At 42.0% G+C, this 17729-nt stretch overlaps 1 protein-coding gene across 1 annotated transcript in view; it reads left to right on the top strand.

Annotated features, from left to right (window-relative positions):
- Positions 1-4189: 4189 nt before the first annotated feature.
- Positions 4190-17729, top strand: part of LOC116312545 (neural-cadherin-like) — a gene marked incomplete at its 3' end in the record, with an annotated part of 71934 nt that continues 58394 nt past the window's right edge. The window contains exon 1 of the mRNA XM_039615808.1: positions 4190-5009. Coding sequence (XP_039471742.1) covers positions 4190-5009 — 820 coding nt within the window. The remainder of the gene's footprint in view (positions 5010-17729) is intronic.

The following is a 17729-nucleotide window of genomic DNA, read 5'->3' as shown; positions in this document are numbered from 1 at the left end:
GTCCATTTAGAGCCACTCTTATTAAGACCCCACTTAACATTGTTACACGGAAAAAAAAATTAAAAAGAAAGAAACAATAGAGCTCGTGATTTAAAGCACCAGAGAAAATACAGCTCGTCTTTTCTGTTTTCACGGAGTTCGAGGTGGAAGATTAGAGGGCTGGACCCTCTAGTCCGACCATAGATAATGAGGGGGTGGCAAGCTTTTGGTTTTGGGCTCATTTGTAAATCAAATAGAAGATGCTACAGGACCACCGTGTCTGACGAAGTTATTAGTCTCCTCTCCTCGTGCAGCCTGCAGTATTTTCATATTTTCCCCAATGGGTCGCTCATAATCCTCTCAGCTTCATAAATAGCACATTATTGAATGTACACCATCAGTTCATTACCTTGAACTGGTCGAGTAATGGAAACCTGCCTAATGTCGGGGGCCTGCTGGGATAATTAACTGAGAAAAAGAACTGTGGAGCTTCAGTGCGCATCTGAGGTAATGTTCTCACTCTCCAAACTGCATTTCAAAGAGAACATCACCACTGCCTCTTAAAAATTTCACCTTTTAGTCCGGCAGAGTGAGAGGGACTATTGAGCAGTGCTCATTTTCTTTTTTCTTTTATTTTGCAGTCACTATCTCCTGTGTCTTTTCGTGATGTGAGAAATCTTTTAATGTGCTAATAAAAAGTCGTGATTGTTCCGGGCTACAAGGAGATACTGTTCAACTCAGTGATTATTTCTTAGTGCGCTAATCACCGAGAAAGCCCTAGGCCCCACTAATCAGAATGTAGATATAATAAAATGTCTCCCCAGACATGATGTGGCCCTGAAGTGACTCGTTTTTTTCCTCCTTTTTCTACCAAAACAACAAGCCATGCATTAATCAATAGATTATTTGGGGCTTTTTCCTCCAAAGTGGCTGCTGTTGTACTCATTTTATTAAACTTATTCAATCATCCTGTGAACGAACGTCAGCTTTTAGGGGGTATACTGTTCTGAGTTAAAAGGCTCAGAATAGACAGTCAGTAACGAGATAGTTTGGTTGTTTTTTAAATATTTTTTTTTAATTTGACATTTTCAAAACCACCAGTATTATTATTGCTGAAGATACCATCTGAACTTGATCGCTCACGTTGCCCCATAATTAATATCTGTGTTAATAAACAGTTCTGGTTTCTACAGGAGAGCTTAAATCCTACACTAAGAGGTAGAGGCCTCAAGGGGATCACAGATCATATCTAATTAGCCGCACCTAACACATGAGGGAAATGTTTTTATATTTATCCAGCTCTTTTAACTGCTTTTTGCCTTCAGGTTGTGATGAGGGAAAATGTCCTTAGGGTACCATATACACAGGAACACTTAAATGAACAGTGCTACAGAGCACACCATGCTGCTCCTGTCGGGCATCATTGTGTTTCCAGAAAAGGCTCTTTGCAGCTTTTCCAGGAAAACTTGTGGGGGCAGAGTTTACATAAATGTTCCCCATAAACATTCACTAGCGATTAGTAACCTGAGAGCTGAATGCTTAGTCATCCATTGTAATTGTCCTGCCATTCCTTAATAAACCTGCCTATTTAAGGCAATTATTTCATCGACTTTTGCTGAATGGCTCGTTTTTAAAAACATCAGCCTACTCTCTTTTGTGTTTGGCCCTAACTGCCTGTTAACTGATGTTTGTACTAAATCCGCTTAACACTAACTTTCATCTTTTCAGGATGTTTTGAGCCCATTTTTTCCGGAAGAATGACAGACATTGACATCAACTTATAGAACATATGCCTTTCCTTCAGTCCTATCCTTCATTTGTCTCTGAGGAGTAAAAGGTAGAATATTTGAAATGCTAGGCTGCAACCTTTGCCTTCAAAAGCTATGTCTGCCTCTATTTGAGTGATGGGAATAGATTCGGTCAATTATTCATTAAGTAAGCATGAAGCTTTCTAATGTTCACTTGCTGCTTTCTTCAGCATGAGTTTTTTCTTTCTTTCTTTTTTTTTGAAATACCCTGCAGCTCTGAGTTATCTGTTAGAGTAGAGGGATAATGAGACAGTTTAATTATTTTTATTTTTTTAAATTCATTACAGCTTTGTTGTTTTGATGTGTTGTATGTTGGCGTTTCATCTCTGTAGATAACTGCTGCAACCCTCAAGTAAACTATCCCTCACACTCTGGCCTGGCCCCCGTGATTGAATTAGCCTCTGCTACACTATCTCCCATGCTGGCAGTCACAGTGAATTTCACCATGTGAGACAACATGATAAAAGACAGGATTTGATTTGCATTCATGAAGCACTTAGGAAGTTCAAAGAAAAGTTGCCGAGCACAACAGAGCGCACAGAGTCCTCCCTGACAGTGTCTGTTTCAGATATCACAATTTCACCTTCAATGGAAACACTGATAATATTGCATGAGGTCATTTCCCATCAATGGGCTCCCTGTCATAGTATGCTCTGGGGTTATTTTGGTGGACACGTTTTGATATGCCTTTCCCTCCTGTGGTCAGAGATTGTAAAAACACCAGCGAGAGTGTGGGATGGCTCACGTGTCCTGGTGACACAGCCTAGAGCCTAGAGCTGGTGCCACATAAAGGAATACAACAACCAACCAATATGAGCTTTGTGCTCCAGCTGCAGGCTGTGATTCAGGATTGTCTGGAGGCTCGCTGCCAGTTACCAGAGTTATTGCCTGAAAAGAACAGTTTACTGTAGAGTGGATTTGGCTAAAATTGCTATGATGGATTGTGGTTTTGAATTGATAAGAATCTTTCAGCAGGAGCTTTGATGAATTTTCAAACTGAATACATATTCTGGCATGAGCATGAGCATAGAAGCAATGCATGGCATTGAATTACATACCCAGCGTAACATCACACCCCCCAAGGCATATGAATATTGATCTGTGTGCATTTCAAGGTAAAAGGCTGACATGACATGGGAGACAAGCTCAACAGAGCGTGCTCTCTAGCCCATTATTTCCTTATCTTTCCGACAACTCAAAGCTCTCTCGGTCCATACAGTGTTTACTCTTCTGACTCGCCACTTACAGAGAGGTGAGGGGAGTTGTGGGAATTAGCAGTAGACCCCTACAGATTAGGTTTAGAGCGATGTGGGTGCGTGGCACACCAGCAGAGTGGGGAGGGAAAGGAAGAGCAATCAGGGTGACAGTCTTAATTTGAACTCTGGTGTGCATAACGCCATAACGCTAGAGGCAAAGACGCTACTCAGCATAGCCCGTCTTAAAGCAGTCATGTTTACACAGTTTAACAACCCAGATCCTCGGATTTGCATTCATATTGGTGCATTTTCAGTTTATTTTGTCTCTGCGCCATGAGTGCGAGCAGCTCAGAAATGTAATGCCTGATAGGAAGAGTAACCTAAAGTTCAGAGAAGACTTGTGAACGGACTGAACACATGGGAGTGCTGCATGGATAATTCCTCGCAACTTGTGCGCCAGTGTTCTCGAGCAAGGCACCTCTAACTGCCGTGTTTGAAGACCGCTGTTTATTTATTCCGGGTAGAGCGTCTAGGGAAATGGTGGATCTGCTTTCTCTCGACTTTCTCTGGACAGGAAGCACGAGTGATTATCCCTCAGTCGAGAGAGCGGATTTATGTGGCATACCACTCGGACGGCTGCGCGTGCTCACGCTGAGCCGCCGTGCAGAGGTTTGAGGCAGAGACCCTCCTGACCATCACACAGGGTGGGGTGCACCGAGGAGCTCCGTCCCCGTGCGCCGCCACGCCCCCGCGCTTGGCGCTGTCCGGTGCTCTAGTGCTGAACGCTGGGTGCGAACACAACAAACTGCCTGCAGCGCTGTGGGCTGCCTGCACGCTGCCGTGTTACATGGAGCCGAAAGGCGGATCTCCCAGGATGAAACAGCTTAAAGTTCAGAGGGCTCTCCTGGAAGGACCGCACCGTGGATGGCTATGAAGGAAATGTTTCACAAGTGTGTTTCCTTTCTTTTTTAAGGGTTTCCTACCAACCCCTCTGAGACACTCGGGGGTACATAACTTGCCACCAACATGATTTGGGGTGTTTTGTTATGCTGCCTTCTGACGCCAGCTGCTGGATATGAAGCACAGGAGCGACTGCCTTTCTTCCACGGGCATGTTTTTGAGAACTCACCGCCGTGTTCTAAAGTAAACGGACTGATTATTCCGGTGAGGCGCATCACCGCGCAAAAATGGTGCCCGGTCTCCGGAATGCACTTCAAACTGTATGGAAACGGCAGTGAAGCTTTCCGAGCCTTCGCCCACCACAAGCGGGGAAATGTATTGCTCAGAACTTCCAGGGTTTTAGACAGAGAGACTCGCTCAGAATACCTGCTGAGCTTAGGTCTGTGCTGCCAGACCTGCGCACCTGGGTCTATCGTCTTCGATGTTGCGTCGGTAAAAGTGGACGTTTTGGATACCAACGATCACGAACCGACTTTTCGCAGTGCAGACAACATTCACATAAGTTTACATGACACCACTGCCCTCCGTAGTGTAGTTTACAGGCTGGAGGCTGTCGACGCAGACAGCGGAAAAAACGCAGAGTTGACGTATATCTCTGTCCCCCAAAATGGCAGTTTCTATGTTGTCCCGAAAACAGGCGAAGTTTTACTGGTCGACTCAATCCTGGGGCTCCCTTCTAAAGTCAAATTCTGCGTTTATGCCAGAGACCACGGATGGCCCCCTCTGACCAGTAAGGCAGTGTTGGTTACTGTCGCTCCACAGCGGTGGGCGACGCGTCCTGCTGAATTAGCGGGGTCAGCGAGGGCAGGGCGTTCGCCGAGGGCATTACTTGACCCTGGCACCGTGGTTTCTCTTAACGTGTCTGAAGACGCCAGCATCGGTTCGGTCATAACGAGCCTGAGTCCCACCAGATTTCAATCAGCCAGCTACGAGTTGATTTACCCGGAGTCAGAGAGCTCTCCGGTCAGCGTGGGCCGCGACACCGGAGATATCACAATAACGAAGAGGCTGGATAGGGAGGCAGAGCCGTTCGTGGAGCTCACTGTAAAGATTCAAGATAAAAGAGGTGCGTTAATTATTCTTCTGTTAATCGGCACTAAACTTAGGCCATGTTTCTTCCCCACCCCCCTTTCTCTTGACTGTAATTATTTCCATTGTGGTGATGATGTCCTATTTAAACGGAATGCTTGCACATTACAAGCACATGGCAAAACTGTGCCGCCATCTGGACCCGCTCACCCCTCATCAGAGGAGCCCCCTGAATAGGCCTGACATCTGGAGTGCATTCATTCAGGGCAATAGGTGTAGCTGCAGCCTATAGGCTTATTCCACAGGTGTGCCACAATAGCATCTATACTTCCATATTCCATATTAGTGACACACTCAGTGGAGACATTGTTAGACGGCTCTTCCAGTTATTTTGATATGGATAAGATATTTAAATAATGTTGAGCGATATGGGGCACACTTGTGGCAATGAGAAGAAGAGTATTTTTTTTAGGTTAAAGATTTATTTCATTTTATTTTTTTTAACTGACTGAATCACATCCTTGATTGACATAGTTTGTGACTGTGAAGATGTTTTCCGAGCTAATCCTTGCAGAGTGGCAAATCACAGCGACCCTCCCTCTCTCATCTACTCACATTACCCCTCTAATCCTCCTCTCATTCACTCTCTAGTCCCAGGGATTTGAAGTAGCTCTGCCACAGTCAGGAAACCTTTCAAATATTGGAGGGAAGGTGAAAGTCGTGTGTGCATCAGATATTTCAGTTCTGTTTTGCTGCTCCAAAAGTTTACCGTTGAGCTTTAAAACAAGTAAAAAAAGATAAAATAAAATAAGGGGATCAAATTGATTTGCTTTGTAATTGAGCTGCACAGTGAGCAGGAAACAGTTTGCACTGTTTTCATTTGAATTGCCTGCTGCTGCTTCATTGCACAGCATGTTCTAGATGGTAATTGCATGGCTGATTGGGACACATTCTTGTAAAGGGTGTCTGCAGTTTTTTTTTTCTTTTATTCCCCCAGAACAAGCAAAAACAGTCAGAAACCTGATGCGTAACAGAATTCAGCCGCTCTAGTCTGACAGATATTCAGATCTTCCTCCATTTTACCTCTCTCACCTGCAAAACTCTCCTCTCCTGATCAAAGGCATGGCATGTCCTTTATCCTGTGACTACAGCTTGCCAGACAGAATCCTGACGGCAGTCTGGGAGGACAGGCCTTTCTTCTGCTCGTCTCACTCCCAATCCTTGCATACACATATCTCTGATAGAATGAGTCCATTTTTTATTTTTAGAGGTTTCACCTAATCTCCCGTGTGGTTTTGCATTAGGATCTGCTTTGGTACTGCAGCAAATTAGTGCTGTGTCTCAAAGTTAAAGGAGAGAGCTCTTGGAGACATTAGAGAAAGGAGGAGTGAGATGTTTTCTAAATTGTGTTTCTCACTTTGTATATATTTGTGTGCAATCATGAGGCTGGATAGTCACATGAAGATTGACCTCAGGTACAAAAACAACATTTTTAATGAGGCCCCATGCGTTGTGTCATCTTGAGTTATTTTACTTATTGAACTCTCTGTGGCACTGAGCCATCCGTGGTGCTGATGGTCACCTGCTGAATGTCAAATAGAAAGCTGTCAGACAGCAGTCTAATAAACAGATCAAACAGCATTCCGGGAAGGAACATTTAACGCTCACCTTAAAAAAAAGAAAGAAAATGTCCGTGATGTGGAAAAATAATCAACAGCATGGGAAAAACAAGGCCATGGACATAAATCCTAGAGCTTGAAAATGCATCTTAAGAAACTGTACAAAGATAAAGTTCTGCATTACTTTTGTTATGATGCAGGTTGCTCATTGCTGCTGCAACAATGTGGGATTCCACTCTCTTGTTGTAAGTTTGTGCATGGCCTCAGTTCCCGTATATGGCTGTAACAGTACTCATGAAAAAATCAAGTCTCTGTTCCTTTTGAACAACACTACTGATGTTGCCGTCTTGTTTTCTTAACCACTACCTCTATTCCCATTGCTACCATAAGCCATTGCTCGCAGATTAAATGTGTGATTTATTTACTGTTTTTAAAGCTTAATGCACGCTTTGGTGGATGATTCCAAGAACACACAGGTTAAAGTCCATGTGGGACAATAAGTACTCACTATAATTAGCTGGGGAATGCAGATTTTCTAAAAGTGTAGTGAATGTGTCCATTAACTAGTTAATGTGGCCATGAAATGCTAATCACACTGGTGTAAGGCTTTCTTATGTTAATGGATTTGCTGTGGGTACTGCCTTATGATTAGAGTCATCAGAAGAGCTGTTATTAGTGCTGTTGAAAAAGGAGATAAAAAGTCTAGTTTGACACTCTGGTTACATCAATACCACGGCCTTTTTGTTGTAAAATGTGTAAAATGCTGCTGTTTTACTTTGATGGTGCTGGGATTTTGTTTTAGTCTGGATGGGCAGACACAGACTACTGGAAATAAGGACACCTATTGCTTCCTGACTGGGTCTTATCAGTCATAAAAAATAAACCAGAACATTAAAGCTAGGCTCAGATACCTTTTGTGATTTCATCCTTCTTGTGCAGGTATTCCTTTCTCAATGTCACGGCTTTCCTTTGCCAATGGAGGATTTTTCGGTACTGATCTAATACGTCACTGCATTTTCTTTGGAACAACACCCTATCTGTGTTCTTACACCAGCATGACCGCCTTATACTCGTGTATTACCTTCAGTAACAGTTCCACCTTCCCAGATGTCAAAGCAAAGAAATCTCCCGGGTTTTTGTAATTGTTCTTCCTTCATAGCATTTTCAAAGAGCAAGCAAAAACTCTGTGTACTCTATGTATGACCAGTACACAGATCGCATGATAGTCTATGTGTTGTAAGGCATACTTGCAGTGATTCATTTGTTTGTTTGTTTTTTAACCTGGACTATAGCGCTCCTCTGGATGGAGATCCTTTTCATTTTATGAAATGATAATGAAAATGCATCTCGGATAAATTATTCTGGCACACTGCAGATTAGGGGAACAGTGTTTCTTGATTACTCTCAGCAGGGGTCCATCCTCACGTACATATTTACCCAGAAGAGCATACGCTTACCAAAAACTCAGCCTTTGCTCCATCCATGAGTCTACGACATGAAATGTTTGAACACTAAGCATTCTGCTTGAGTTTTTGCAGTGATGGGAAAATGTTTTACTTGGATTAATGTTGAATATTGTTTTAATTTGAGATTATCCTGTACTTTTTTTTAACTTCAGGATATAATTCAGAGCTGCTGTTTGTCATTCAAGAATATGATGACAGGGTTTTTTGTCAGTTTTTTTGAAGTCTAATAACTTGTAGTGCAGATGACAATTAATCAGAGTCAATTACAGATACTCGTGATCTCAACTCCAGGAAACCCAGGGAAGTGCTAAGGTTTAACTTATATACTTACTCGTTTATCTGTTCGTTTATATGCACGAGTTACTGTAAGGTAAATCATTCACTGCTCTTTCTTTCTCACACCAGCAGCAAATCTACATAGCTTTGTTGTTCTGGCTTTGCCACACAGTACGGCACATTGTGCCACCTTAACAAAGTACCAACATCTTTTCGGGTGGAAAGCCATTGATCATAACTGGAATGTTGTTGAGTCTCATGAACTCGATTGAAATTACCCTACTGATATGTAGTGCTGTGATCCCATCTCATATAATTAGTCATCGCTGTGATTGGTATTTTCTGCAACAAAAGTTAATGTAATCATCCAACATACTGTCGTGTCTGACTGCTTCCATTTTTAACAAGTTGGGACTTGTTTATTACTCTTGCTGATTTCTGAAGAAATGTCCTCGTATTACGTACCACCATCGTAGCGCCGTGGTTCATTACACCACTTACTTTTTTAATTGCACCCGCAAAGTTAGGAATTACTTTCTGTTTTGTAAAAGTAAACAATCAGAAAACATTTTTTTGCATAATCTCTTCTCATTTAATTATACTTTGCTCCAAACTTTATTTAACTCTGCAAGCAAAGCATTTTGTGCATCTCATCATCAGCGTTATGTATGGAGAGTGTATGCACATAGATCAAAATAGGATCAAATTCGGGCCTTACTGAAGGCACACAGTCAGGATTTCAGGACAAGCTTTGACACTAGTCCTTCAGCTGTGTTGCATCACATTTAGCACACAGTAGCATCGCTGTGTTTATTTAAGAAGTTTGTTCTTTCTCGGGGGCCAATCAAAGCATCCTTGCTTTCTCCTTGACTAGATCCCCTGCTAATGTTGGAGAAATATTTACCTTCTAAACTATATTCAGTAGAGCAGAAATCCCCAGAGAAAACAATGATATTTTTCTGACATAGCCTCTATGTATCAAACCAGCAGCATAAGAAAAAAAGTAAAAGCAATGGAAGTAGGCCATGACTCATGACTCACAGAAAATGGTTGTGTGGTGTTGTTTTGTGAAGAGGGAGTGAGGGACCTCTACAGCTTCACTTGTAAAGGATTTTTGCTGGCCCACAGAGGACGTCACTTTAGATTTGCGGTGGAGAATTTTTTCTTTTGGTTGTCCCATCCGAAGAATCCCTTTCTTTGCACCTGAGTGGGAATCTGTTAATGGTATTTGACGGGTTAGGAGGAGTATCGAGCAAGTGGTGCATTCCTTTGTGAGTTGGAATGGGGAATATTGAAGTGGTTTCTCCCGCTCCTTTGGGTATCTGTGGGAAGGGTGGCATTCAGTTTGTGGTAATCACCTCTTCTCAGCCCGTTTTGTAAGAGAACTGTCTCCTGCACTCTTTCTTTTTCTCTCCTCCACCCTCGTCTTTCTTCCTGTCTCAGTCTCATAGTCAGCATCTTGCCTCATGCTGTCTTTAATCCAATTTCCCCTTTTCCTACTTGCCCCCACCCCCCAGCTATATTTGCATATTCCCCTTGTGATGTGAAATGAATTGAGAAGAGATCTCATTTTTGTTTGTAATTTGTGACTGAGGGGCTGTTTGTGTAAGTAGAAAACAATTTCACAAAAAGCTGTCTGCATTTATTAAATTTCGTTAAAAATATTGCCTCTAGTGATTATGCTTGATTTTCAAGGCGATCGTGAGCATGTGCATATGGTTGCATGTGCGTATAAACGGGGATTATTTTTCATCTACACATCTGATTCTGTAAATTTGTTTGTGTACCAGTCTGTTTCATGTTAAATCTTGCAATTGGCTTTTCGGTATCCAGATTCCCCATGGCAAAGATTCTCAGATTCATTGCTTCTGACAAATGCTTTGGAGCCATAACATGCCTGCAGCATTATATTTCTGCTCTGTGGTCTCTCAGATATCAAATGTATGTGTCTAAGCAACATCCCCGCCGTCCTCTCTTCTCTACAGTCCTCTCATGTATCTGACACCAGAAAGGAAGAGGGTGTGGGTGCCACTTTTTTAAAAAGATGGGATTAAGTAGTAAGAACAAGAGCAGAGAGAAGAAGGAAAGGAGCTCTAGTGCACATCTTGAAGAGATATTTAATGTGGATACAAGACATTGCTTTCAGGGACACAGAAAGGTCAGGACAAACTTAAATGCTGAGGGCATGGTTACACCGCATGGCTTTAAGATCACGAAAGTTAAGTGAGGCAAAGGTGTGAAAACCTAACAGGAAATAAAAAAGAAACAGAGAAGCATGGAGGCAGAAAAAGATGGAAGAAGTGTGTAAATACATGCCAATGTGTGAGATTGTTGCTTTCCGCACCCCTTTAAGCTTCACTGAAAATAAGTAGAGGGCAGCCAGATGAGAGACAGGGAGTTGTATACTGCTGATGAGAGGTCAGCTTGGTGAAAAATAATTGTCAGATGGTTAGAGGGCAGAAGTGAGAAACTGTTGGGGTGGCAGTAGGGGAATGAGGTGTGCATGTACTCTAGTCTGTAGTGCCGAATGGATGGCTACAGGGCACAGGGGGGTGGGAAAAAAATATAGCGCTGTGCAGCTGCGAAAAGGGCAACGTGTGCTCGTATTTGTCTGAAGATTGTTGGGGGCAAATGGAAGGAAGATGAGGACAAAAGTATGACCTGCCCTTTGGAATGGCATGAAGAGAGAAAGCAAAGATGTTCGGTTGAACTTTTTCTCTCTCAGAACAAAGTTCTACACCTTAAGCTGGTTATCTGCAGATACTGATCCTACTGCTGATCCTATAGCAGTGCTATCTTTAACAGAAAATTATATGTGGGACTAAGTGGGATCATTTTTACAGTGGGTAGGATGAGGGCAGAAAAGTTCCACACAAAGCCCTCCATATGAAACAGTAAAACGACTGGTGCATCCAATACAAGCATCACAGGAGCACAGTGTTTTTCCTGGCTCAGGATGGAAGCTTGGAGGAATGGAAATCTATGCCTTTTCTAGTTGTTTCTAATGATTTTATTTTAAAAAATGCTCTCATGGTGAATTTTTCTAACTAATAAAACTGGTTAAAACAATTCTGTCAGTCGGCACGTTCGCCTAATTGTTATAGAAGCACCGACATGCAGGACAAAACATGCCTTTCTTTTCTCCTGCCAGTTAGTTTGTTAGAGTTTTCTTTTGGATAAAATCTTTTTGCGGGGTTGTCAGAGATTTTCGATACAGAAAAACAAGATCCTCTATCCAATGTATTCATTATTTGTTTTTAATGCGGTTTTCTGTTAAGGATTGTTTGAAAACCGGTGATTTGGTTTGGGTCACCTAAGCTGCTTTGTTTAAAGTGAGGGGAACATAACTGTCATGATTAATATAGTAACACTGACTCTTGTTGGAGAGAACTCAAAGCAACCAGCGTGACAACTACAAATGAAACCAGTTACTCTCTGCTGATGGGATCTGTGGCCAAATGGTATGGCTCCTACTCAAGTATCTGCTGACATAACATTCAAGTTTCAATGGATTTTCTCTCAAATGAAAAACAAATGGAAAAAAATACTTAAAAATGGCTGCATCCACAATTTTCTCCTACAACATTGGATATTAGAAAGAGGTACTTAAAGGAGTAAACGGTATAAGACTTAATAAATATTATTTATAAACATTAATAATATTAATAAATAATATGCACCACATTTTTTCCATATAAACAGTCAGTCAGTGCCCTTCTTTAGCCACAATTACCATTTTTTGCTGTGCTATTACTGACTGAAATGTTCAGGATTTATATTTGTCTTTTTTAAATTGGGCATTGCTGAAATCGCAGGTTTTGTCTTGGAACAGCGTTTCCCCTTGAGTAAATGTAACTAGCTCAGAACTAGCTGTAACTAGCTTTGAATCTTGACAATTATTGACTGCCACAGTGAGATCACTTACTGGTCTGTGAATTCCTTTTTTGGGGCAGCACGATGATCCCCACTGTTGCCTCATAGCAAGAAGGTCCTGAGTTCAATTCCACCATCAGGCCAGGGTCTTTCTGTGTGGAGTTTGCATGTTCTGTGTTTGCGTGGGTTCTTCCTGGGTACTCTGGCTTCCTCCCACAGTCCAAAGACATGCACTTAGTGGGGATAGGTTAATTAGAAACTCTAAATTGCCCATAGTTGTGAATGTGAGTGCGAATGGTTGTCTCTGTCTATGTGTAAGCCCTGTGATACACTGGCGACCTGTCCAGGGTGTACCCGCCTTTCGCCCAAAGACAGCTGGGATGGGCTCCACACACAACCCTGAAAAAGGATAAGCGGAAGCAAATGCCTGAATTTTTTATTATTAGTAGTATTAATATTATTCCTCTGCTAACTAGTCTCACACCGTTTGTCGTAGAGACGCTGTTCATACCTCAGAATGACTGGCTCGTTCGTCCGCTGCTTCTATTCAGATTTTTTAAGTTTTGTACAGTTTCTGAAGTATTCCACTTTTTCTGTGAGTGACATTGACTTTGAATGGAGAGACTGGCCGCGCCTGCCGCTGCTTCGGTAGCGTAGTAGTATTACTGCTCACTTCTTCCTCCTTTGTATTCTCAAGGTTCTGAGTTCAAGTACACCATGGGGCACTCTTCATGATCAAGCAGAGCTGTATGGAATGATACTACTGTAAAAGGACACTGTGCCACTTTGTTAGGTACACTTATGTTCACTGTACAGCAACAAGCTGTTTCATTATACCGAGAGAAAAGGGCTACTTTTCTCGTGTCACGCCACACTGATTTGAATATCGTCGGTGGACTGTTTGACCTGTGTCTCACCATAGTGTGGCTGGAGCCTGCTGTGACACACTAACTCATGTGGGATATGCAAGCTTTGAGCTTTGTTGTGTTGCTGTTTGAGTTAGTGGGTTAATACGTGTTCCTTAACCTTTTGGAAGCTGAAGGTTGTGAGTTCAACTACAGCTTGGCACACTTTTTTCACCATGCTCTCTTTGTCTTTCTCTTGATGAACGTACAATATGATTAACAGAAATACAATTCAATTTCAGAATGTCTGCCTCTTTATTAGGCACACCTGTTTTCATAAACAAGCTGTTTATTGACAACTTTTTGCTCCCATCGACAGCAAGCCACAGTCCGAGTCTGCAAGTAGCAAGTATCCCAACACTTTCGCCTGGAGTTGCGAATTCTAGTTATTATTATTTTTATTTAAAATTTTCTTTTTTTAATCCGTCCACACATTTTCCTAATCACTTGCTCAGTCAGAGTCACTGTCACAAGGCAGAAGTATCACAGGGTTATAATTATTAGAGATGCAGTGATTGCAATTTTCTTGTCCAGTTCTTTTGGCCTGTCGATAAAGAGTGTTTGCCAGTTTAGAGTTTATTTTCTTAAGCGTTGTAATTTACAGCATATACAAAGAAAAATCAACACAAAATATTCTTTTCACAATGAAAGAAATAGTAAAAACTTTACTATTTCCCCCAGATCTCAGTAAAGTAGATCTCTGACTGAAACAACTGAAAATAAAGTACTCAGCTATAAGAAAGAGCGCTGTTACAAATAAATAACTAAGAATGAGTTGCTGTACACTCACCTTGACATTTTTTACCTTACCAAACAAAAGTAGGTGCAACAGATTTATATAACAAACCAAATGTCAGTTACTTACATCATCTCCTAGTATGTTTAGAACTTCACCAGATAACAAGACATCCGCCCTTTTCTCTTTTTCACTCGTCTCCATAATTTTCCTCGTAATTGCTTTGATCTTTTCACTGCTCATACCTAAGACTCACACTGAGGCTGCTGTCTTGTGGTTGGCTCTGAGCTCTGGATAGCTTTAGCTTTAGCCACTCTGCCTTTGTTGGCTCCTTTAAAATGTCAGTGTTCAGCTGGGGTGGAGGTGACTGCATAACTGTCTTTACAATTGGGATGAATGTCTCACTAAGAGAAAATTATCTTTGGAGACTGAAATAATTATTTTTGTATCAGCTTGCTAACATATTTAAAATGGGACTGTATGTGGATTGAATCGTTCTTGGAACCAGCCCCCAAGTGACCATTTTAAGAACTGCAGTTTTTAGTTGTGAAATTGGCGTTTAATGTGATTTTGTCACGTCTGGCCTTTAACTAATGTTTAAGATCACACATTGCTCTGATCTGGGGTCAGACTGGTAAACCCCGTGTACCAGAACAAGCTGTCAAGGAAGGAAGTTAAGACGTTTACTCAATGTCAGCCCCAAAAATAATTAAAGCTCAAGAAATGTGGACTATTTCTGTTATTCTGTGGGCTATCTTGGAATTACAGAAACGTAGGCATTCAGCCCACACTCATACTGTATATCACACAAGTTGTGTGTGGTGCAGCAGGAGATGAGTGCAAGCATATGTGCTGTCTCACAGGGCTGTGAGGATAGTCATGGCGACGGGGAGTTTTTATTCGGCCAAGGGTCTGCATTATTGATGCCCATTACCACAGACATTGTCAGCTCAAGACATTGCACAGAGGCAGGCGCTGTCAGGTAAATGTCTCGCTGACCTCCAATAGCACAGATTCTCAGTATTCCTCTGTGCAGCCCGATGTCTACCTGTGTGATAAATGAGCACAGCTCATACATTGAACAAGAAGCTTATCACCAATGGAGAAGCTTTTGTTTTAATAAATCTAATCCATGATGCTCTGACACCAGCTTAGCGGGAAACAAAGGTGTGAGTTTGGGGGTTTTGTTGACATAATTTAATCATCTGCTATTGTGTTTGCCTTGTTTCCCTAAATGCGGAATGATTTGTAATGAACTGGTTATGCTTTAGCTCATTGGCTCGCTGCCTCATCCGTCACTTCCTCCATCCATCTAAAACTTTTGTTTTTGCCCCACCTTTGCATGCTGGGTAGTCTCTCTGTGACATTTCCCCAGAGAGCTGAATTGATTTTGTGGTATTGATTAACTAGGAGCAGTTTTGCTCACAGTCACAAAACATCACTTTAAACAACAATTTATATGTCGCTGAACAGGCTGTGACAGACTGTTGCTGATAGTTTACAAACTCGCAGAGAGGTAGGTGTGTGATTGAGTCGAAGGGCTGATAGAACTGTCCTGAAGCACTCTAATGAATCAGCCTTTCAGACAAGCCTGTCTATAGGCTAGAATGAGCAAGGGAAAATTGGAGCTAGCGCTGGGATATGTCGTGGGAATTCAATGCTCGTGCTTATTTATCTATTTGGTCTTGAATTTTTCAACCTTTTGTACCCAAAGGTCCAATTAACTGAGCATAACAATGGTTGCAGCCCTGCATTCGGTGGCTCAAGAAGGCACTGAAAAACACACAGGACATGGACAACTTTGAAATCTCTGCCGGGTGAACTGTGAACAAGGAGATTTCTTAATGCTGTGCAAAAGATCACATGGCTGGCCAAGTTTCCTAGTGAGATGTTTTGACATGCCGTGAACTTTGCTTTGGAGCAAAGCGTGCAAATTGCAGAAATTGTAGTAATTGCAGGGCACCAATTTTCACATCCTTTTGTTAAAAAGATGAAAATCAGTGCCATCCAAAATGAGATGGTAGAGTGAAGAAAAAGGGTTGCAAAATTTTCGTCTCACTGGCGATCAAAAAGACTATAGAGAAGACTAGGGAATTGAGGCCCAGATTAGAAGATGTGTTTGAGGATGATGTCCATCTCATGGTTCGGTTATTTAATCCATTGCAGAAAAACAGAGAGAGAGAGAGAGATAGCGTCCAACTGATTGCAGGAGCAGGTGTCTTAGATGTGGAGATAATGTAGTGCCTCTCAGGGCTGATGGGCATCGAGGGGGGAGCAGTCGAGAGTAGCTACATGCTACATTGCTATATGGATGTTTAAAATGAGTGTTTGAGAGAGTAGCAGAGATGAAGAATGATATGCAGACAAAGGATCTTAAGATTGTGGGTGACACACAAAAGACAGTATTTGTTCTGATTGTTTCCTGATCTGTCTATTGTATGCTTCTGTTATGTTCCGCCTGTCTGTACTTGGACATTTCTGCTTTATCTGTTCCAATCTTGGCTCAGGCATGTGCTTGTGGAGCATGCGTTTTTTTCTCTAAGTGTGTTCCAGCTACGAATTTGTGTCTGTTCTCAGCGGAACCACTGAACGTGCAAGGCTTTTTTTTTCCTCCTCATCTATCTTTCTCGCTGCCTCGACAGTGTAGGGCTTAATTCTGTCGACTAATCAGACCATATGGTCTCCACAGTCTTATGATGTGCTGAGAAGGATGGGATAGGGATGTTACGGTGTCGTAAGTAGTGCCAGCTTTGCTGTGGAAACAGGGAAGCATGCACCACTGCCACGCATTAAGGATCAAGAATTAGAATTAAGTTTCCTGCAGCCCTTAAAACCGCTTTTGTTGAAAATTAAATAAAGAAAATGGCAGGGAAAGGGATCCTTTCAGTTTTGCCTTCAACTTTCTTATTCTGCAAGAACTCTGTTGCCTAGACTCTGTCCACAGTTTTGCATGTCATTTTTCACAAGTTATCGACTCATAATTACTTCTGCCCTTTCTGCCCTGACACTGCAGCTGCCATTTAATCGAGTAATTTCAATAATTAATTGTGTGAATGTGCGATAAGTTGGTTTTGATGGATATCTCTAACTGAGAAATGGCTGCGTTTGTCAAACACTAAATTGAGGATCTTACCATAAATGTTCAGTCCGCCCTGTGAATAATTGTGTGTTCAAAGTTACAAATGAGTCACTCAGCTTGTCTTAATATTTGGATTGAGTGCAAGATCACCCTATATTTACACTAAATCCGACTGATGGAGTGTTACTACTTTTAATAATATTAGTATGAGCTCATCCACTGCGAGCGCGTGAACATTATCACAGATTTGGGGCATTAAGGTTGATTATAAATTTACTATAATCATGCATTTCTGTTGTTAACATAGCTGTGATAGCAGATATTGTGATTAATTGTGATGACATAGGGAGGTTTAAGACTTGGATTTCCTCGCACACAGTGGGTGATAAACATTGATCTTTTTTAATCTTGCTGGCCTGCTGCTAATGACGGGAGATGATGGTCCACACAGGACAGACTGCTCACTGGATTAGATATCTAAATGAGGACTTTATCCTCTCTTCCTCTTCCCCCATTACCAGTAAGCCCGCCTGCAATCGCATGCTGAGTTACAGTTTAATGCATGTGGACTAGTATAGTGTGTAGCATGTTTTTTGTGCATCTCTGTCTAAACACACATGGACAAAACGTGTCCGTGTGTGTTTAATCGAAGTGCATTCATGCAAGTGTGGAGCGCTAAGAGTGGAGGAACACTGTCAGAGCTCAAGTCCTGCTTCACGCAGCTGCTCCATACTAATCTGCTGTACTTCCACAGGAACACATTTGCCGTGCTCAATACATTATTGTACTTTTGCACATAACAG

Source organism: Oreochromis aureus, linkage group 7 (genome assembly GCF_013358895.1).
Source record: "Oreochromis aureus strain Israel breed Guangdong linkage group 7, ZZ_aureus, whole genome shotgun sequence".
In the NCBI taxonomy this organism is placed as follows: domain Eukaryota; kingdom Metazoa; phylum Chordata; class Actinopteri; order Cichliformes; family Cichlidae; genus Oreochromis; species Oreochromis aureus.
This window is presented reverse-complemented; position numbering and strand designations above follow the sequence as displayed.